At 33.3% G+C, this 22925-nt stretch overlaps 1 protein-coding gene across 1 annotated transcript in view; it reads left to right on the forward strand.

Annotated features, from left to right (window-relative positions):
• Nucleotides 1–22925, forward strand: part of RyR (Ryanodine receptor) — a 1110242-nt gene that overhangs the window by 195302 nt on the left and 892015 nt on the right. The window contains exons 7-10 of the mRNA XM_089598062.1: nt 4901–4976; nt 5045–5157; nt 11016–11215; nt 12067–12249. Coding sequence (XP_089454188.1) covers nt 4901–4976; nt 5045–5157; nt 11016–11215; nt 12067–12249 — 572 coding nt within the window. The remainder of the gene's footprint in view (nt 1–4900; nt 4977–5044; nt 5158–11015; nt 11216–12066; nt 12250–22925) is intronic.

Raw genomic sequence — 22925 nt, forward strand, 5'->3', positions numbered from 1 at the left:
ACCACGGACTACGAGCCAGAGGAGAGAGAAGGACCGAAGACCAGGAAAGAGATTGAATGTGTGTGAGGTACGATTGGATGAGCAGGTGTGTGAGATAGAGAAGGAGAGATGGAAGGGCTCGTGACGCGTTGGAGAGGAGGGAGCGCCGGGTTGTCGTATCGATTCCCGAGCTTTTGGAAACCTCCAATAATTTACCGGTTTTTAGGCGTGTTGGAGATTTTTTCGAATACATGGGAGGGGCGTGCGCATCTATTGAAGTGTACTGCCATAACGCAGTCAGTATCGCGTGGAGTGGCATAGAGAGCAGATAGGAAAGAGGAAGTGATAGGATATAGGAAAAAGTAACAGGTAGAGCAGAGAGTGAGGAAAGAGATTCAAAAAGAGAGCATAGGAGAACACCGAACAATACTGCCCGAGAGTTAACCGTGTTGCCGAGTCTACGCAACGATTGAGATGAACTCCAGGTAGTACCGGATGACGGGGAGGACAGAGAGAAGGTCACTCCATAGAGGACGGTGCACTAGGTGTTATTTCGAGGTAAAGGTTTGGAGACGATCCGAGTGAGTCAGGATAAATGGGTGTAGGATTGATGTAGGGATACAAAAGATTGAATCGAGCGGAAGGTATGCTTGAGGTTGTGTCTGTGTGTGTATGTAGCCTAGGTGCCGGCCAGCAACAGTCGAGCCAGGGAGGAGTTCGGCGAAGAGGACGACCAAAGGTGACAGCACGAAGATATCTACCTCGAGAATAGTGTGCCAATATAAATATATATGTAAAGGGAGAAAGAGAGAGAGACGCGATGTTGTGGAGAGTGTGCATTAAGGCGAATAAATAGCGCGAGAGCGCTGTGAAAATTTATATCTGGTAGTGTTTATTAAGAAGTAGTGCCCCCATTTGCCCCCTTCTATTTTCCTTTTAGAGTGTCTGGTGCTCCCGAGCCAGACCTCCTGGAGGAGAGATATCCAGAGTGTAGGGACATGGAAAGAAATTGAGTGACAGTTTTGTGAGGGGATCTGGGATGGTTGTTCATCGGCTAGAAAAATCCTTGTCACAATGTATACTTATTTAAATGACTTTTACGTGCTGTAAAATAACTAAAGAAATCACGACTTGTTTAACGCCGCAATTATAAACATTCTTAAAAAGAAATGTGCAGAGTGATGAAAAATGTGAACTTTTGGCATTACACTTAAGCCTATTGTGTATAGTTTTAAGATATTGCTTCTCAAAAGTACTGACATAGCTTATACTTTCCATACTTAATATATACTTGTATGTTAAATAACTACATTAAGTATTAAAAGTATAAGCAATTTAAGTACTTTTGAGACACAAAATATTTTATTTAATCAATAATTCAGGAGCTGGAAACGAAAAGGGCGCATAAGTTGAGAAACACGTAAAAGTATTGTCCAAGGAGTAAATTTTTCAAACTCACCATATCGATTTTTAAAAAACACTAGCTTGTATAGAATGAAAATCCACACCTTTTTTACATTTACAACTTTTTGAATCAAGTCGTACTTTTTGAGATAAGAAATAAAAACCGCATTTCTTGAAAACTCAAATTCAATCACTTTTAAAAACATAAATTGCTGTTTCTCAGTCAATTATAATCGAAATCGTTTGAAATTTAGTATGGGTACGTGGAATGCCTCAGCGCTACCGATGAATTAATCAGATTTAGTTAAATTTTTTTTAATTAACTAATATTTAATTAGAAGTAGGTAGTGCACGGATTACGAAGGTTGTCAACTGCAATGAAATAAAGTGTGCGGGAAAGTTTCAGCTTGACAAAACTTTCAGCGACAAAGTTGTTTCTCAATATTTGAAGAAGTTTTCCTAAAAGTTTCAAATCGATTTATCAAAAAACAGCCGAGATAGAGAACTTTTTGTAACAACGTGCACGGATGGTAGGCAATAAGCTGTCACCGGCATGCAGCAGACGGCCTAACCTGATGGTGTTGTTGAGCTGGGCGACCGCCGTGGCTCAGTTATTGTCAGCTGTGCACGTTCTATTTATACAAAGTTCTCTATCTCGGCTGTTTTTTGATAAATCGATTTGAAACTTTAAGGAAAACTTCTTCGAATATTGAGGAACAACTTTGTCGCTGAAAGTTTTGTCAAGCTGAAACTTTCCCGCACAATTTATTTCATTGAAGTTGACAACCTTCGTAATCCGTGCACTACCTACTTCTAATTAAATATTAATTAATTATAAAAAATTCAACTAAATCTGATTAATTCATCGCCAGCGCTGAGGCATTCCACGTACCCGTACTAAATTTCAAACGATTTCGATCATAATTGACTGAGAAACAGCAATTTATGTTTTTAAAAGTGATTGAATTTGAGTTTTCAAGAAATGCGGTTTTTATTTCTTATCTCAAAAAGTACGACTTGATTCAAAAAGTTGTAAATGTAAAAAAGGTGTGGATTTTCATTCTATACAAGCTAGTATTTTTTAAAAATCGATATGGTGAGTTTGAAAAATTTACTCCTTGGACAATACTTTTACGTGTTTCTCAACTTATGCGCCCTTTTCGTTTCCAGCTCCTCAATTTACACATACAGAGGTTGGATTGTTTTTCATTTATCAAACGATTGTCATCATAATTTGTTCACTCTAGCAGCTCTCTTACTCCGACAAATTAACTTTATTTCTGTCCCTCGCTTTTATTGAATTCACACACATATTGACTGTAAAAATGCTCCAAGTTTGGTTATGTATAAACGGGTATTTAGGATACCTAAAGAGGACCAACTGTACGCCGCGTTACTTTTCTCAGTAGGTCCGCTGTAGGATATCTATAGAGGTCCACTCGAACTAAGGAGGTATCCTCAATAGATTTATGTTCAGGGTTGTTTGTGCACGGCCCCTTAATGTTCAAAAGAAAAATAGGACCAGATAGTAGTATCAAACATAAAGCCCTATGAGTCATTAGAGGTTTTAAAGATATAAATAAATGTGAGCTCAGTGTAACATAGTAAGCTGCCTCACACATGCAGACAGTAAGATCCGCACTGGCCATCATAAATAAGTTTGACTTATTGTTAGAGACATGCCAGACAAATGTAAAAAGAGAATTTTTTTATGAGAAGACAGATTGCATGGTCGAAAGATAAACCCAAGTAAATTAAATGAGAAATTGACACAAATAGCAGTAAAACATAGTTTTAAAATCTACGACCTGGAACCATATCTCTTTATCTCGAAAGAGTAGGACAGGTTTCTTAAATGCGTATAATTTTTGTTGATGGGTAAGAACTTCCAATAAAAATTATGTTAAGGAAAAAAATACAAATCATAATTAAAAAATTACCTAAGTTAGAACAACTACTCCACCAATACTTCAAGTTTTTTTACTATTTTTTATAAGAGTAAGATGAAAAAGTATAAAAATACACTTCCGTGTATTCAACATGTCATTTTTAGTACCTTTCACAAGGAGTTTATAACTTCAAGATAGAAAAACATTTTTTATATCATTTAATTAATTTGGACAATATTTTAATTTCTTATTTTAGTTAAATGAGATCTTTTTATATTATTTTTCTGCAAAGTGCTACTGGTTTTGCATGATGAAAAATAACGAGAAGATTAAAAATTTTAAACTAAATATAAAAAGGAAACAAAACTTATAACGGTCGTTATCTCTTTCTTACTAATTATTTGATACTCATAAATCACAATTAATAATGGTCTCAACTAAATCTAGATTTTTTATGCTTACAAAGATAAGTAATTTGTAAGTTCAAATTATAATAAAATCTTTTGAACGTCTGAAACAAGTTTAAGTTGGAAAGAGGTTTTCTGAAACTTTCACTCAAACTACTTGACCAATTAGAGATGAAAATCTCCTTTAATTCTTCTCTCTATTGTGCATTTTGTGGACTCAGTTTTTTTTCTTAACCCAAACTTTTTTTGTAAGATGCCAAAAACCATTATTCATTGACTTGGGACAATTTTTTTTTACAGCTGGCTGGACAACTGATCTACCATTAAAAAAATTGTTACATGCGGTATTAAAATTTTCAATCTGGTTTAGGAAGATTTTCATCACTCGATTAAATATATAGAAGTTTAAATATAAACCTTAGAAGTTACTTTACATCTTTAGTGAAACTTATGTGAGATCATGATTATTTTTATTCGGTAGAAAAAGTAGAAAAAGTAAGAAAAGTATCTTTTCACCAACCATAGTTAAAAAATCGCATAATTCATACGATTTGCTAAAAGCCCTTAAAGTAAAAACAGTCGTCGACTGTAATTGATCAGTTCAAAGGATGGCAAGAAATTTAGCAGTACATGCTTTCAAAAAATTGTAGTAATAGTTATAAATAATAAGTACATTTGTATACATGAACTTATACTTTAATGTTTGTGAGAGTAGTCATTATTTAAAAAATCTGACATTTTTCACAAAATTTTTCCAAAAAAGCGTATACTAAACAATTAAATCTACTGTTCATAATGAGAAAAAGCAGCAGTCGTGTGAATATAACATAAAAAAATATAATCTTGTATAAAGCGTAAAGATTGTCTTCGTGTTGAGTTGATGGGTAGCAAACAAAATTTATTTTGCATTGTAGAATAAGAAATACCTTGAATTGTTTTTATCAGTAAGACAGTAAAAATACAGTTTGTGGTATAAAAATTCACATTCATTTCATCCTGAAGCAAGCATTCTTTGTTATAGGCTCCAAACGGATACAGCTCAACACTCTTGAACTTGCTCTAGATGTGTTATATTATTTGTACTGTACTGTTAAACGTATTGTAGTATATTATAGTATAATTAGATACATTTTAACAAGCATCACAAGTAATTCGAAGTAATGAGAAATATTGGTGTGTAAAATTACAGGATTAGATCTTATGATAATTTTTTCATTTTAGTATCTAGCGTGTCTTTCTACAAGTTCGTCAAATGATAAGTTGGCATTTGACGTTGGCCTCCAAGAGCACTCTAAAGGTATTTAAATGGAAAATAAAATAAAATAAAATTTTATGTTTTGTAAATAATTATTTTTCTGTTTCTAGGCGAGGCTTGCTGGTGGACGGTACACCCTGCATCAAAACAAAGATCAGAGGGTGAAAAAGTTCGTGTGGGAGACGACCTAATATTAGTATCAGTAGCTACCGAGAGATATTTGGTAAGTATTGTATCATTCTACAAATAAATTGTCTATAAAGGTGGTTATTTTATGAAATGATTATGAAAAGAATAACGTGAAACCTTGAGAAATTATGTATTAAGTTACAGTACACTACCTCTCAACATTTAAAGTAGGCTGACATGTATGAACGCAAAAAAGTTATAAATGAAAAGTAAATTTTAAACATGGGCTTATGGTAACTAAACATTCCTTTACTGAAAGTTTCAGCCTAGTTATTCATTTACTGAACATTATTAAGTAAAAAACAAAGACAATAAAGCTCATGCAATACTTAACATACTGCCATCTCGAAATACATATGTTTACGGACTTAATCAAAAGATATTAAAATAAACACAGGTATGCATTTTCGTGTTATATGTTAAAAGCACGAGAAAGCATTAACTACTGGTATTTTAAGGTTGAGCACCAACTATACATAATCATTCCTACGAACTTTTATATCGGATATCATAATCTAAAATTTTGGATTAGTACGCAATTTGACTTGATAAATAATATTTGTAAATCATTGATTTAAATCGAAGCAGTATTAACAAATATCAACTTGATATTCGCACCTTTCACTCGGGAGTCATGAAATTACCACCTTAACAGCAGCGCGTGGTAGATAGCACCCTAGTAGTACATCGTAAGTTTTGAGAAGCTGATCTGTGCACTTTTAACGCAGTTTTTATGCACTTGCGTGAGGCGTGCGTAAAAAGTACATGAGACTTTTTCAAAAACTTACGATGTGCTACTAAGGTACTTTATTTCTCTTCAACTTATATATTGTCAAGTCTACAGACTTATGAAAAAGAATCAGGTCTGATAATTATATAAGAAAATTTTGTGTAGGAATTAAGAAAATTATGGGTCATTAAATAAACCAGAGTGTGGGACTTGGAGTCCCCCAGTTATAACGAAGTTCTGGCATGTTTGTAGAAATCACATGTATACTGTAAAATACAAAATTCGTTAATACGAAAAGTTATAGAAAAATATTAAAAATATTGATATTTAAAATTTCCTCTTCAGATAACTCAACACCTTTCTTTTGGTGTGCCACGATGTTTCAACCCTCTTTAAGAAATCCATAAGACTTAATACTTTTTCTACATCTCGCTTCTTTTACAAAATATGTCATTTTTGAAACATTTGAACGTTATGTGCACGCATGATCATAGAAAATCATTTATACATTATTTTTATCCTATACTAAATATCATATAATTTTTCCATGATTTTTCCTCTTCATTTCATGAAGGTACATCGAAAACATCAAAAATTAAGATTATGTTTTTTATAACTCAACGCCTCTGTTTTTGTGCGTCATGATATTTTTATTTCCTCTAGAGAACCCGTTAAACTCGTTATTTTTGCTCTATCGTGCTTCCTTTTAAAGGTATGGCGAATTATGTGATAGTTGGAGGTTATACCATATTATACATACTCGTTCAATAAATACTGGCTATCTGCATCGATCTGCCACACATGCTAAAATTGTTTCTCAATGTACTTATTTAAATAATAATATTAACTAGTGTCTACAGTATAAATATTTTTTATTTTGTTAATTTTAATATTCAAATTTGCCACCAATTTCCTACTGGTTGTGTGATTGTGGCGCCTGAGCTTAGATGGGTATAAATATCGTGTGTATGCACGTTGACCAAAAAACTGATCCCATTTATTTAAATAACATCCATTTGCAAAAATTATTTTTGCATTCAATTCATTATTAAATTCTCTTTAATTTGGTCACTTCGCTGGCTGGATCTCCTCCCCCCTCTCTCTCTCTCTGTCGCCACTACTGCTCTGTATACCCCCCTAAAAGTGCACGCTTTTTTTGTTACACTTTCTGGCTGATAAGTCCCCATTCCCACCCGTCCATATATAGAGAGAAAATACATGGAGAGTACATGGAGAAATTCTGTCACAGCTAAAGGCGGTGCAGTGCTGCTGGCGAAAGCAGCGTGCGTGGTGGGAGCGTAAAACAACGTGCGCAGATAGCAAAAAAAACGGTATGAACGCGCACGTGATTTCAAGATGCAGATGCACGCTCTTTTCCCGTGGAAGCCACTGGAATTTCGACTAAGTGACTCCTGTATAGTTCGACACTTTCTTATTAATGCCTAACTATGTAACTTACATGCATGTATGCGTATAAGTTACATAGATAAATTAGCATTTATAATAAAAAAGCATTAATACATAAGTGTCGAACTATACTGGAGCTGCTCAGTCGAAGTTCCAGTGGCTTGCACGAAAAAAGCGTGTATCTGCAGCTCGAAATCATGTGCACGTTCGCACCATTTTTTTTGCTGTCTGCGCACGTTGTTTTGCGCTACCATCACGTACACTGTTTTTGCTAGCAGCACTGCACCGACTTTAGCTGTGACAGAATTTCTCCGTGTACATATCCTATCGTAACCCGCAATAAAGAACTTCGTTCTAAAAATCTTTTTTCTCATTATAATAACTGTTTAGTTTTAAAAGCATTTAATAAGTATCCTATTGTGTTTTTTAAAGTTCTATATGGCTCTGCATTTTGCATCAACATTTTTTAAATGCTATTAAGGCATATGAGTATCAACGCACACACGTAGATTTACACGTATGAATACACATATATATGTGCACACGTATGTATCTAAATTTGTATTTGTGTGTATAAATGAATGTACTTATGGATACATATACGTACGTATAAGAGAAAATTCACTAAAAACATTCTGTTTTTGTCTTCAGTATTGAAATACAATTTTTTTTTAACAACACCCATGAAACAAGGTTTGGTTTATTCGCTATGAGTCGCGGCCCCAGAGACATAAATATTAAAGAAAGTGGTGGTTAATGCCATCAAGTCGAAATTTGGCTTGAAATTAAGAAAAAAAAACCATATAGTTACATCCTGAAGTCTCTAATAAAACTAAGATATGCGTCATACTTTTTTATTGCAAAATAGTTCCAAAATCAGCTCTTTTTTTAGTTTTTAAAAGTTATTTCAAAAAGTACCAGTTTTACATGAAAATGTTTCAAGTAAAAGTTGTTAAGGAGACAATTTAGAGTTAGAATTGATGGTTTTAAAAATTAAAAAAAATTTTTTTATTGCTTATTATTAGCCCTGAAACATAGAATTAAAAAAACGAGAAAGTCAGTGGAAAAGTATCTTACAGACATAGAAATTTCATAAAAATCAGATATTTTGTTGATATTATTATTAACAAAGCCCCCAAGTCTGATCACGAAATTTCAAAATGGCAGCCTACTGAAAAATTGTTAACTAAAAGAATGTATAAGCAATAACTTGTGTCGCAGCTGTCTGATTAGAACCAATTATTCGCAATCCGTGGATATTAATAAGGCATTTAATCAGACGCTCAAACGCAGTAGCTTGAATCTGCCTGAGCTGAGAGTCTATCAGTTACCTTAGCTGCATTATTAGTTAAGGGACCAATAAATCATCCACAACAATGCGGTTTGCTTTATTCTTATGTATTTTTTCCTCAGCTACCTGCTTGTGCTAATTATTTTTTTTTTACCATGACGTTAAAACCGTTTAATGAATTATTTTTGCATCAGTATTTAATTCACGAGTCCCATATTACTTATTTCCGGGAATATCGTTAATTTTTCTCATTATTAACTTAATATTACCTACCATGACAGCCCACACCAGTGTAAAATTAAATGGTATTGTACTCGTATTATGCGTGTCTTTACATCGCTTTTTTGTTTATAATGACTGCAATAATAATAAAAAACTCTACATTGAGATAACAACTACAAAATAAAGACTAAACCATAACATTTTTAAGTATTTATTGAAATATAATGAATCATGTTTACAGTGTTTGTATCAATAAAAATATTTAAAAATATTTACAAGACCAACTTATTCTATTCTAGCTCTTTTTGAGCTCTGCTCCGTAATAATTTCTTTTTCGTCGACTTCAATTTTGCCTTCTAAATCGTTGCTATTGGGCAAGCATTCTGTACGTCATCGACTACTTGAGGAAATATATCTCATAAGCTTTCATCATTAATTTTCTCAACAATTTTACATTCTTCTATGTTGCTACAGTTTTTTCCCTTAGACTTTCAGCAGGTCACAGAGTAGTGAGCTTCCATTTTACGACATGAACACCTTTTGCTTTTGCTGCCTTTGGCACAGGAACAGAATATCATGTTCATGTGTTTCTCGGGTAAAACAGCTTGAAATGACGACTACCAAATCACATCGTTCACTGTAACTAATTACCGCTAATAATTATGGCTAATATTAAGTAAATAATAAAAAAAATTAACGATATTCCCAGAAATAAGTAATATTAGACTCGTGAGCCAAATACTAATGCAAAAAGTATTAATTTAACGGTTTTCAAGCCGTTGTAAGAAAAATAAATAGCACCAGCATGTCGCTAAGGAAAAAAAAAATAAGAATAAAGAAAACCACCTTGTCGTGGGTGATTTATTAGTTTCTTAATTATTCATGTAACCAAGATAACTAATAGACTTTTGGCTCACGTAGATTCAAGCTACTGAGCTTGCGCATCGCGCTGATGGCCGAAGCACGTCGTAGCCGTGGCTGGCGCTAAATCTTGCGTAGTTTGTTAACACCGTTTTTGGCAAAAGAATTGCCGTAAATCTTTTGGGAAAAATTTCTCATTGTAAAGTAAGTATAAGAGAAAGGAAATAGCCTGGTCCGAAGTCAAACTAAGCAAAACAGCGATCGCTATGCGTAATTGAAAAAAAAAACCTATTTTTGCTCCTATTGGCCGTAGAAAAAAATTTTTTTTTTTTGTAAATTCATAAAACAAAAAGCGCAAAAACATGCAATCTATTTTAAATCTCTAAAAGCGGAATTTGCCAAGATACGGACATGCGTTTTTACTGTTTTTAAAATAACGATTTTGTTTTTGAATAAATTTTTTTGCATTTTTGACTGATTAAATGGCTTATTAGTACCCACGAATTGCAAAAAATTGGTTCTGATCGGACGGCTGTAACACAAGTTATTGCTTATACAATTTTTAGTTAATAATTAAGCAGTAGGCCACCATTTTAAAATTTTGCGATCGAAATTAGGAGACTTTGTTAATAATAACAATATCTACAAAACACCCGATTTTTATGAAACTCCAACGTCTTTCAGAAACTTCTTCACTGTCTTTTCCGTTTTTTAAATTCTATGCTCGAGGGCTAATAATGAGCAATAAAAAAATTTTTTTGGATTTTTTAAAACGAATAATCTCAATGTTAAATTGTCTCCTTGATAACTTTTACTGAAAATATTTTTCTGTAAAACCGACACTTTTTGAAATAACTTTCAGAAACCAAAAAAAAGGGATGGTTTTGAAACTATTTTGCAACAAAAAAGTATGACGCGTATCTCAATTTTATAAGTGACTTCCGGATGTACTTAACTATTTGTATTTTTTTCTTAATTTTAAGCCAAATTTCGGCTTGATGACATTGTCCACCACTCCCATTTCCCTGGAGCCACGACTAAATTTCATGTGCTATGAAGAAAAAATTATTAAGATGGATTTTAATGGTATTACCTCTACAGTAGCCAAAGATGAACAAAAACTTATAACTTATCATTGAAAGTACTCAGTACAAACAAAAATACAGAATTTTATAGTTAAAAAGCTATGTAAAATATATGGGAGGGCTGTCACCATAATGTTTATAACTGCAGTAGTAACTAACTGTCAAAATTTTTGAATTTTTTAATCCAATTATAATAATTATTATATGAATTATATACTTAAATGCAGGTATCAACAGAACTTCAAAAGACCTTGACAGAGCCAAAATAATTAAAAACCTATTTTTTCTTATTCCAGCATACAACAAAAGAAAATCATATATCAGTTGTAAACGCCTCGTTTCACGTCACTCATTGGTCAGTCCAACCATATGGTACAGGTATCAGCCGCATGAAGTATGTTGGGTATGTGTTTGGGGGTGACGTTCTCAGATTTTTTCATGGAGGTGATGAGTGTCTTACAATACCTTCAACATGGAGTGATACTCCTGGCCAAAAGTAATTTTTTCTATACATTATAAATTTTTTAAGATAATCATGTAGAATGCAATAGACTTGTATCATATAGTAAATATATATATATATGTATATATAAGAATGTGTTACTTCATCGATTTCATGTTTTCAATTAATATGTATCAAGTATTTATAAATATTATACAAATACCATGGAGCAAAAATTAATATGAGAAATATTTCCATCGCTATTTGAATTTGAGCCCAAATATATTGGTTGCAAATATGTGGTCTGAAAGATTTTTTATAACTGTCAGTACCATTTTCAATTCATAGGTTTGATGAAAAAGTTCTGAATGAATTATTATCTCGAAAGGGTACTATATAAATTTTTCGGTTCAATACGAAGTTGAAAAAATTTTTAGTTGAAAGTTTAGTTAAAGGTGTAAGAAAATCTAAGTAGTGTTTTATATTTTTTGTACTTGATTGTTACAGTTTTTTTAAGGAAAGAATAATGAAAATTAGGGTTTTTTTTTTAAAACCTAACTACACCTTTATAATTCTGGAATTCAGATGATTCCTTTTCGGCGAAGAAATTCACTTTAAGTGGTGAGAGTTAGACCAGTAATTATAGATATAATGTGTCAAGAGTAAACATGGGATAAAAAAATGTATAATCTAAAATTAGTGATACAAACGAACGATTGTATTACTGATAGATATGAGTAATAAATGTTTCTATAGCTTTTATTACAAGATCTAAATTTTCAAATAATACGAAAGTAATTTGGTCGTGTATATCAGTATAAAAAAACTTTAAAATCATATGAAGTAACTCTTTTTTACATACGTTTTAGTCTCAGCATGTACATTAGGAATTGTAAAATTTTCAGCATAGTAATTTACGAAGGTGGAAGTGTTATGAGCCAGGCAAGATCTCTTTGGCGCTTGGAACTGGCAAGGACAAAATGGGCAGGTGGATTTATAAATTGGCTGCATCCAATGAGGATTCGACATTTAACGACTGGGCGTTACCTAGCAGTTAAAGAGAACAATGAACTTCATTTGGTTGACAGGTAGTTAACGACGCCTATTTTAATCAATTTAAATGATATATTTGTATTATTGGACTGTACTTAGTTTCCTGCAAATATATACTTGATCAATTCCGTATATATTCATGTGTGTTTACACAAAAAAAAGCAAGAGTGTTAAAGAAGTCACGTTCTTCTGATACGTATTTGAAGTAAGACTTAAATACAATGTATGTATAGAGTTTGACTTCAAAAATACCATATATAGTTTCAAGATAAAACTGTGAGCAGAGCATATTAATGCTTTCTGTTTTAACAGATTTAAATAGACCTCATATGCATTGCACAATGATCGAATTCTTATTTATAACAGCATAAACATTTAATGAGATGAAATAATTCATGTACTATTAATCAATGCTGTTATAATCTTTCGTTCCAAGACTCATATGAAAATCTGCTTGCGCACCACTGGACTGCTGCAGTCAAACCTTACTTTCATACTTTTTCTCTCTTGTACACACACACACACACACACACACACACACACACACACACACTAGTAGGGCTTTGCTCAGTCTCCCCAAAAGTAGTACCAAACGTAAAGCACAAAATTCAAATAAGGTCTAACAACATAAGCACCTATCACCCAAAGACCCAGAGTGCTTATTGGCCACTCTATTAAATAATAAATGATGAATTAATATTCCAAGTGCCTATCATCCGATGACCCAGGGCACTTATTAGCCACACTATTGAATATTAAATAACAAATGATTAAAACAAGTGCCTGTTACCCAATGATCTGGGGCACTTATTGGCCAGACTATTAAATAATAAATTATTAATAAATAACACAAGCACCTATCACCCGATAACCTGGGTCAATCACAGGCTACACTATTGAATAATAAATTATTAATTAATAACACAAGCACTTACTACCTGATAACCTGGCGCGCTTATTGACCACACTATTAAATGATAAAATGTTAATGACACATGTCAACAATTTAATATTTTAATTTATTGTTTAATACGACAAAGATCTTCAGTAATTCGTGCTTTTGTTATTGATTAACATTTTATGATTTAGTAGTGTGTCTAGAAAGCAACCCGGGTCATTGTATGATAGGCGCTTGTGTTAATAACTAATAATTTATTATTTAATAGAGTGGCCAATAAGCATCCCAAGTCATTAGGTGCAAGGTACTTGTGTTTTTAATTAAAAATTTATCATTTCTCAATATCCAATAGACTAAAGATTCAAAATACGAAGCCACATAATTTATTGATTTCAATAAATTTTCTCAAAAAATAAATAAGAATAAGAAAAATATCCTCCCCAGGTGCGGATCGAACACACAACCTCCTTTTCTCTAGACAGTTGCTCTACCATTTGAGCTACCAAGAAGCCGTACATTTAGGCTGCGTATACACGCTGCGGAAATTCACGGGACAGAACTCTGGTGTAAGTATATTAGAGCAAATCCCTTACGAACGATTATTTTTCTGCTCTGCAACAAATTTTCTGGTACCCTTGGGGTAATTTCTTTTACGGAATTTATTACTTACATAACCTATAAATGCTGAACGAGTGTGTTCTTGATATTTAATTGTTTATTACTATCACACAACCAGTGACTCGACTCTTTTCAACGAAATTTCTCAGATTGTATGCATCAAAGAGTCTGTGAAAATGCATGAGTGCATTGGTCTCTTGTACGTTTTGATTTGTTTTAGTATGCACAATTGCAATACCGCTTTTTTAGTTCATTTTAGCTTTTTTAGTTGCACAGTTACGCGATACAGATATATAATATACATGCAGACGATGATATTTCTGCGCAAAATTCCGTCAAGGGACCCCTCGTTTACATGGAGCGGAAAATTTCGCAACGGAAATTTCATGATCCAATCAGCGTGGAGTTTTAGAAGAATTTATCGGAAAAGCTGTGCTCTGATTGGTTTATGAAGTTTCCGTCGCAGAATTTTCTGCTCTATGTGAACGAGGGGTCCTTTACCGTGAGGAAGTGGAACAGAAATAATCGTTGGTAAGAGTAGATTTGCTTTGATGTACCGACGCCAGAGTTCCGTCGCGTGAATTTCCACATTGTGTATACGCAGCCTTAATTTTTAAAGTCTTTCACCTAAGCTCGATAAAGTAGGTATATGACTCTAATGCTATATTTTATATAGTATACTGGAAATTTTATACGACCAATAGGTATACAAGCAAATGTTGATACATCTTAATTCATTGTATTGAGAGGCGCATTTGCATAGATAGTGGCACTTTTTAAACAAGCACTCTATATCCTCTATACATACCTTTTTCTTAATATCCAATATACTAAAGATTCATAATATTAAACCCTATAATTTGGTTATTCAAAGAAATTTCCTTGAAAAATAAATAAGAATGAGAAAAATACCTTTCTTGGGTGCGGATTGAACACAAAACCTCCCGTTTTTCAGACAGTTGCTGTACCATTCATAATTTTTCAAGCTGCCTTTCACTTAAGCTCGATAAAGTAGGTATATGACTCTATTGCTTGTATTTAATAATAATGATTAAAGATGTATTACCGTTTGCTTGCGTACCCATTGGTCGTATTGAATTTCTAGTTTACTCACAAGCATTAGAGTCATATGACTATTTTATTGAGCTTAGGAGAAGATAGTTTGAAAAATTAAAAATGAGAACTTATCTAAACTTACCATGCTAATAAATGTACGGCTTCTCGGTAGCTCAAATAGTAGAGCAACTGTCTAGAAAACAGGAGACTATGCGTTTGATCCGCACCTGGGGAAAATGTTTTTCTTATTCTTATTAATTTCTTAAGAAAATTTCTCGAAATAAAGAATTTATGTGGTTTAGAATTATGAATGTTTAGTAAATTGCATATTGAGAAAAGAGCATGTATGGAGGATATAGAGTGCTTGTTTGAAAAGTGCTGCCATCTATAGAGATACAATTCTTGATACAATGATTAAACATGTATCAATATTCGCTGGTATACCTATGGGTCATCTGAAATCTTTAATAATTTATTATTTAATAGAGTACACAGCAAGCGCTCTGAGTCTGATAATCAAGTAATAAGCATTCGTGTTGTTAGACCCTATTTGAATTTGGCACTTTACGTTCGGTACTACTTTTCTGCCGGCTGCGTAAGCCAACCTCCTACTGATAGATAATAATTCAACTACAATCTTTACTAATGGTACATTACGTCCCAATGGTACAAAGTCCTGTTGTGGTCAAGCTGAACCTGCCACCTTCTTTTTTCTGTTTAAGTAGCATAGTAGGGCTATTAACCTAGAAGTAAGGTAGAAAATGAATGTAAAAGTATGCCTATAAACGCGTGCATTCAAGACACGTGGAAGGGGCATATAAGTGTACTGAATGTGCACCTACGAGGAGAGGAGTGGAAATGTAAGACTGCTTAGCACACAGCAAAAGCAAGCGACAACTGCTCCGAGTCTCTCTCTCTATACTTCAACTATATAAGTAAAAGTATACTTTTGCTACTTAACTGACTTGCTTCAATCTTATGATTTGGTACTTCAAATATTAGGGGGGAATAAAAGGTAAATAAAAAGTTTTGGCAGATGTTTACTAATGAAAATCACGTTTTTTCCTTTCAAAATTCCTTAGAGCATACAAAAGTTTAAATACGCTAACCCTATGATTTTCCGGAAATAGAATCGTGAACTTTGATGCTTATCATTATATGCACAGCCTTTGGAATCCGGGATTTCAAGACATTTCTTTTTCATTTTTCTCAAAATTATTACATTTTGAAATCAAGTGATATTTTAAAAAAAATTGTAACTCCCTCTTTATCTCGAGCTTGGCAATAAACGGTTACGACCACCAATTTATAACTTTTATTGAGCATAAGTGCTATGACCTGTAGCACAAGCTCCAAAGCGTCTGTATAAATGACAATTCGATAAAGTAACTTGTTACTTTGATTTTTTCGTTAGCAAGGCTTTTGCATGATTCCATAATACTAAAATAATGTATAAGGATGTGAATGTAGATTATACATTTTAAAAGCATCAAGAAATTATGAACTTCAGAACGAGAAAAAGAGCCAAAGGTATTAGAGAACTTACCTTTATTGCAATCATATTAAATATAATTATTACCATTACAGTACAACAAGCATCTAATTCTACAACAATATTTGTCTACATACATTTAACTTCAGATTTTATTCATATTTCTTATTTATTTCTTGTAGTTATTTCATTGACGATGTACTATATATACTTATACAAAAGTTAACGCAGCTCCTGTAATCTTTATGAGTAAAGATTCTTACAAAACTGAAGTTTTTTTTATTTGATACATGGTGGTTTCATCCAGTAGTAACTTGAACTATAAATTTAAAAAAAACCTCTTATATGAGAGTTCGTCGTTGGCTCAGATAGTGAGCGTGCTAGCCATTACTGAAAGGGTCATTGTTACACATAGAAAAACAAGTGAAACGAATTATTGGTAAGTTTATACATAATTTTCATTAGTTCACAAATTGCTTTCTTCTTTGTTCTAAAAAATGATTAACCTGTTCTAAACACAGCTATTTTTATCTAACCACACGATAGTTTTAAAATATTGATTTTTTAACAAACTTTTAATCAGTGTAAATATCATAACTCAACAGCTTTAAAGATAATTAAATAAAAATTTGAACAGTTATAAAAAACAATAAATTGAGATTAGTTCTCTCATTCTTAGTTATAGTTATTCTCTTTTCATGCATGCTATTAAAGATAAGAGCAACTTTGCTACACTTTTTAATAGTCTAAATAATTATTAGCATCTACCTACTGTAAATATATTTCGATGAAACATTAAAATCTTTTAGCAAGTTCCTCAGACAAAAGAGTTTTGTTTTAATACCTTGTTATATTGTTAACCAAAAAAAAAGAAACTTATTGTTTTATCAGGCCGATTCAGAATTATAAAGATGTTTTGAAGCTGCGAATTATTTTAATAATACTACTTTAAATTGTCAAACACGTAAGTAAAAATGCACCATAAAAAACTGCTAGTGACGGACTTAAGTTTTTGGCATTCTAATGCTATCAAGCTTGCGACTTTTTGTAAGGAAGCAAAATTGATGTTTGAAGAAATCAATTACGTAGTCTTCTTGACTTAACTTTTAACAGTTAATTCCCTTCGAGCAATCAAGCCTTAAAGTAAACCATTGTACAGCTTACGTATAGTTTATCTTTATATTTTTTTAAATTATTTTCTTGTAGACTGATGAATCCAAATTTTTTGTACTCCCGTTAATTTTTAATTTTACAATTTGACAACAATAACGATTCTTGATGATACTAAGATAGTTTTCGCATAGTTTTTTTCTTGAAAAAGTTGAGAACAATAGCGATAAATAAGCTCAAAGTTTTGCTAAAATAAGCTAGCTTTGCGCTTTAGTTCAGTAGGATGTGCTAGGTGGCGTCGAGGTAAAATAAAAGCCACCTGCAATCAAAGATAAAGAAAAGTGGTTATAAGATGCCCCATCGAGTTGTCAAGTATCGTAGTGGTTCATCAGCAATACACCAATAACAGAGTTGTCAGCCGTGCAGCTGGGCATCCCGGCTACCTATGACACTCTTCTTACATGGGCAAGCAAAATAAATCAATTTTTACCTCGCATTGCCAAAATAAGTCAGTGCTATGAACAAATAGGCTTTCGGAACGTCAACGTTTTCGGGGGAATATCAGAAGACGTGTCTAGCCAGAGTACAACTTGCTCCAACACTTTAGAGTTTTGTGACCGTTAAACCATCCAGCCTGGAGCCGAAGTTTTCTACTTTAAATGTAAGCCAGAGAAAACAGCCCTGAAGAGTACGAGCAGCCACAACGGCCTTCTTCTTAGTGGTTATCCCAACGGCTTACCCACACAGAAGGTATTCTACGGGCCGACTTTCCCGACTAACAATAAGTGTTTGGTTATCTGGGAAACGACCTGAAGACGAGGTATTCTCTGGTCAGTCGCGCGGGCGTACCTTCTTCCAATACGGTCTCCATACACAGAGACTCTTAAAATAAAAGTTAAACTGCCCACAGCTGGCTCTCCATTATCAAGGGTAATAATAAGGAATAACTAAAAATTTTACCACTGGCCCTTTTCAGGTTCATTATAAGTACTTACGTTCCCTACTTAACCGTCAATTTCATCGGTTCTTTTAAGGGCCAACTAAGTTGAAACTACCATTTCCGGAAACGATTCGTCGACTGAAAGACTATGTAAAGCTGGCTTCTATTAAAGAAAGCCAGTCATTTACTGGCAGACGTCACGAGAGGAGTTGTTCGTCGCAAGGCTGGGAACCGCGGTGACTGAAAAATAAACTTGAGACAACGGGACAACCTCCAACGGACAAGCATTACAAACCAATCTCCCCACCTTAGATCACCAAAACAATTAAGTCTGCAAAAAAAGAAGGTGCTTTAGACACCAACATCTTCGGCATAATACCAGGAGGTGTTGAGAAGGAGCTGTTCAACTAGCGCCAACGCTTTAGTTGTAGTTTTCCTCTTGATCAGTCTGGTGCTACAATAACAGGCCAGAGAAGATTATTCTGAGGCATAGAGGCAATCATGTTTGCTGGAAACTTCAGTCAAGAAAGAGTTTACTGAAGAAGATCACCGTCATCAGACGTCGAACTACCTTGCCAACAAATATAATACAACCTTATAAAGTTGAAAAAAATAGCCGTCAGGGCTCACAAAATTTTTAACTTTAACAAAAGTTGCAAGATGTCGAATTGGAAGGAAAAGTTCAAATGCATCTGATAAATATAATTTAAGACGTCTAGAAAATGACGCTGAATATTTATCAAAATTAAAGCACCATCAAAATTGATAAACATTGAATTTATTAATTGAGGGATAAGCTTGTTAATATTACCCTCACAGTAATCTCTTGAATCTACCAGATATTTAAATAGGTAGAATATGTATTTGTATTTTGTGGCGATATAAAATGTAGAGATTAAGCTCCAGGATTTTTTTGCTGTGATAATAAATTCGTGGGATAAGAGAAACAATTTTTTTTAATTACATATTTTTTGTAAGTTTTAAATCTCGATAGCTTTAAAAATTAGCCCTGTTCATATATTATACGGGAGAAACCACAAATTAGTGGCCTTGTAAGGCCAACGACTATTTTATGGCATAAGGAATTCACGGTACTTTTTTGCATGATTACATTTTTTTGACTTTTAATAGCTTTTTCTTGACCAAATAGACTGTATGGATTTCGAAAAAATATGTTTTTAATAAGATGTCTGTTCTGAGAAGTGTCAGAAATAGATATAAAATTTTTAACTGAAAACATTTCACGTTAAATGTCAACACACTACGGTGTTCCATTTAGTGAGTCTCGGGCTAAGCCGTGACAGGGGGGGGGAGCTGTTAGTTCGTTGATAATTAATATAGTGAGAAGAAAGAGCTCAATTGAATAATTAGTGAAACTTGATTTTATTAAGTCACTAATATTACAAAGGTAATCAAAACAGTTAGATGAATGCTTATAAATAAGTCTTGCTGAATTAAGGAGGTTCAGTCGTTTTTCCTGGGGGGGGGGGGGAGCAGGTGTGCGGTAAATTTCATAAGACACCGTGTTAAAATGAGTTGTACTAACCGTGCATGAAAACGTCTGCCTCCCGTATCATGGTTAATTTAACTGTGTACAACTCGTCAGTGCTCAGAAGTTAAACCATTTAATGTTATGAACAAATTACGGTACACATTTTTAATTAGCTTATTTCTGATAGTTTGAATAAAAAAACTTGAAAGCATGTTATTTTCATGATAAAGTATAACCTATAAAAAGTAAGAGGAGACTAAACTGTCATCAACAAAATTGTACTATGAATTTTGGTAAAACAAACTGTTTTTGCACAGCATTATAGTTTAAATTTTTGAGAAAGGCTGGGCCGAGTTTGAGATCATGATTACCAGTTTAAGAAATTCTAGAAGCAATTCTGTAAAGACGTCTCGCTCCGTACGAAAAAAACAGCTGACAGTCGACGATGCTGGGTTCTCTCCCATACAATTAGCATAAGACCTGCTCGTGACTTTGTTTACGTTTGCACAGATATTTTTACCAAATGCCTAATACGGTGTACATTTTTTGATACAATAGTCTTCCTTAGAAGTTAAGCTACCCATTTGAACTTTTTTCTCATCTTGTATCAATCTCTAGCCTCGAAATTTGTGCAACAAAGGCTAAATAATCGCTCTTGCCCATAAAAGCAATGTTAAATCATACAATTTCGGGAATTTTTTTCTTGAAAATTTATCTAATAAAAAATATGCATATATTTAAATGAAAAAACTTGGAATCTTGGAGCATGGCTGTAAATAGCCATGCTCCAAGATTCCAAGTTTTTCATTTAAATTTCCTTAATTATGGCAAAGGAGCAAGAAGACAGTAGTTTTATTATCAAATTGAATATGCATATATGCCTACCAAATGCCTGAGACGGTGCACATTTTTTGATATAAGAGTCTTCCTTAGAAGTTAAGCTATCCATTTGAACTTTTTTCTCATCTTGTGTAAATTTCTTACCTCAAAATTTGTACAACAAAGGCTGAATAATCGCTCTTGCCCATAAGAGCAATGTTAAATCATACAATTTTGGGAATTTTTTTCTTGAAAATTCGTCTAATAAAAAATATTGAAAAAACTCATATGAATTTCCAGCATGTTAAGGTACAATATTAATTTTTTTCAGCGAGTAAATAAATCTGCTTAAGAACGACTGAACCTCCTTAATACCAGCTATTTTTTACTGGTTGGCGGCTTCTTTAGAAAAGAGAGAACGAGCTTGAAGGGTGCAGTCCTATTTAACCCTTAATCAGATCAATAATCGGCGGTGGGACTGGAAGCTAGTCAGGGAGTAGAGGTAAATTAAGTTAACATATTTTTGGAAGAAGCATGCAGCTGCAGTTCTAGGCCGGATGTTGAATTTGGCGTGGTTGAAGTTATGAAGCAGGAACTGCTGGTAAACAGGTGACCGATTGATCGTGTGTTTGTACATTAATCCATTTATGCGGCCACTGGTAGAGGGACGCTGTATGACACTTGTTACTGACGGTGGATAGACGTCACTAGACGTGATAATAAAATTCAGATTGTCTTTGTTCTAAGCACGGTTCCTTATTAATTTAGTTGTTACTGCATCATAGCTTAATGAATATTTTGAAGCTTCTATTTCAAAGCCTATTTTAAGATAGTAAGTGATTGTGTTGATTTACTAAACTACAGAAGTACTCAATAATGTTGTGATTACGAAGAGCTAATTTTCGTTGAATCTCAATTGTATAGCAAGCGTAACCTCAATCTTTGTCTATTTTGGTGACTTTGATTTACCTCTTTTCCGTCTAACATCTAAAAAAATCTTTGGTATTTGAAATTAACTTTTAGTTTTATGTTACTTTCTCGATATGAGTCAAGCAGAAATAATAGTACTTACAATAAACAAATCTTTGATCAAAATTTTAGAACGGCCGAACTGTGAACGATTCCGCAGAAGCCAAATTTGCTGTGTATTATTCGATTGACATCCATTGTTATCTCATAACATAGATTGATACACAGGTATGGTTAAAGTTGATTTTTATGGCTGGACTATACTGTATACGTACTACTACTTAATTTTTTAAAATTAATATTATTTTTGAAATTCTAAGATAGGTCGATAATATAGAAATATACAAATCCCGATATAGATACGTATAAATTATCCTCTAGGTCAAAACAATGGACTTTATCGATATTCAAATTTTTAAGTGTACTTTGCTGTCTATTTCTACACTGTTCCAGATAATCTCACTACAAATGTGTTAGAATAAAAGTGAATTTATATTGATTAAAGTAAGCGACATTTACTGTACGGCGCACTGTAGGAAAAAATTCCGTTTTTTGTGTCGAAATAAAGTAGCGGCCGCTGTAATAGGCCAATCAACATAATTTTTTTTGGATCTTGAAGCTTAAACACCCCAGAGTATAGAAAAAGTGGTCCCAAGTAGAAAAAAAATTTGAAGTTTAAAAAGTACCCCTTAACGCACCCCTAATCACTATATCTTTATCATATTATAGTCATTTAATCAGAAAAACACACATTTTTTACAAAAAACTATTAACCTCTAAATTTTTTGAGTTGCTGATAACGAACATGACATCAGAATTTCGAAATTTGCAATGGTGAGTCCAATATGGCGTCCGAAAACGTCAAAGCGCCTTAAAAATTTGAGAAAATGAGGTCTTAAGGGTTTTTTAGGTTGCTTAACACGAATCTAGTATCAAAATGACGAAATTCAAAATGGCGGATATAATACGGCGGCCAAAAAAGTCAAAATGCTTTGAAAATTTGAAAAAATGTTGCCATGGGGGTTTTTTAGGTCGCTTAACACAAATCTTGTATAAAAATTATATAAGTTAAAATGGCGAATCTAATATGGCAGCCAGCAAACAGATACTTATTAAAAACTATCAATTTCTTGGCTATACGAGTTTCTTAGGTCACTAAACATGCATCTGGCATCAAAATTGTAATGTAATTATAAAATTAAAAATAGTGGTTTTAATATGGCGTCAAAAAAGTCGCCACCATTTCAAAACCAACAGAATATCAGCCCTGGTGGTTTCTTAGATTGCTGAATACGAATTTGGCATCAGAACTGCGTC

The sequence above is a fragment of the Copidosoma floridanum genome, unplaced genomic scaffold (genome assembly GCF_036245765.1).
Source record: "Copidosoma floridanum isolate Cflo_tuat_1 unplaced genomic scaffold, Cflo_Japanese_pri ptg000004l, whole genome shotgun sequence".
Classification (NCBI taxonomy): domain Eukaryota; kingdom Metazoa; phylum Arthropoda; class Insecta; order Hymenoptera; family Encyrtidae; genus Copidosoma; species Copidosoma floridanum.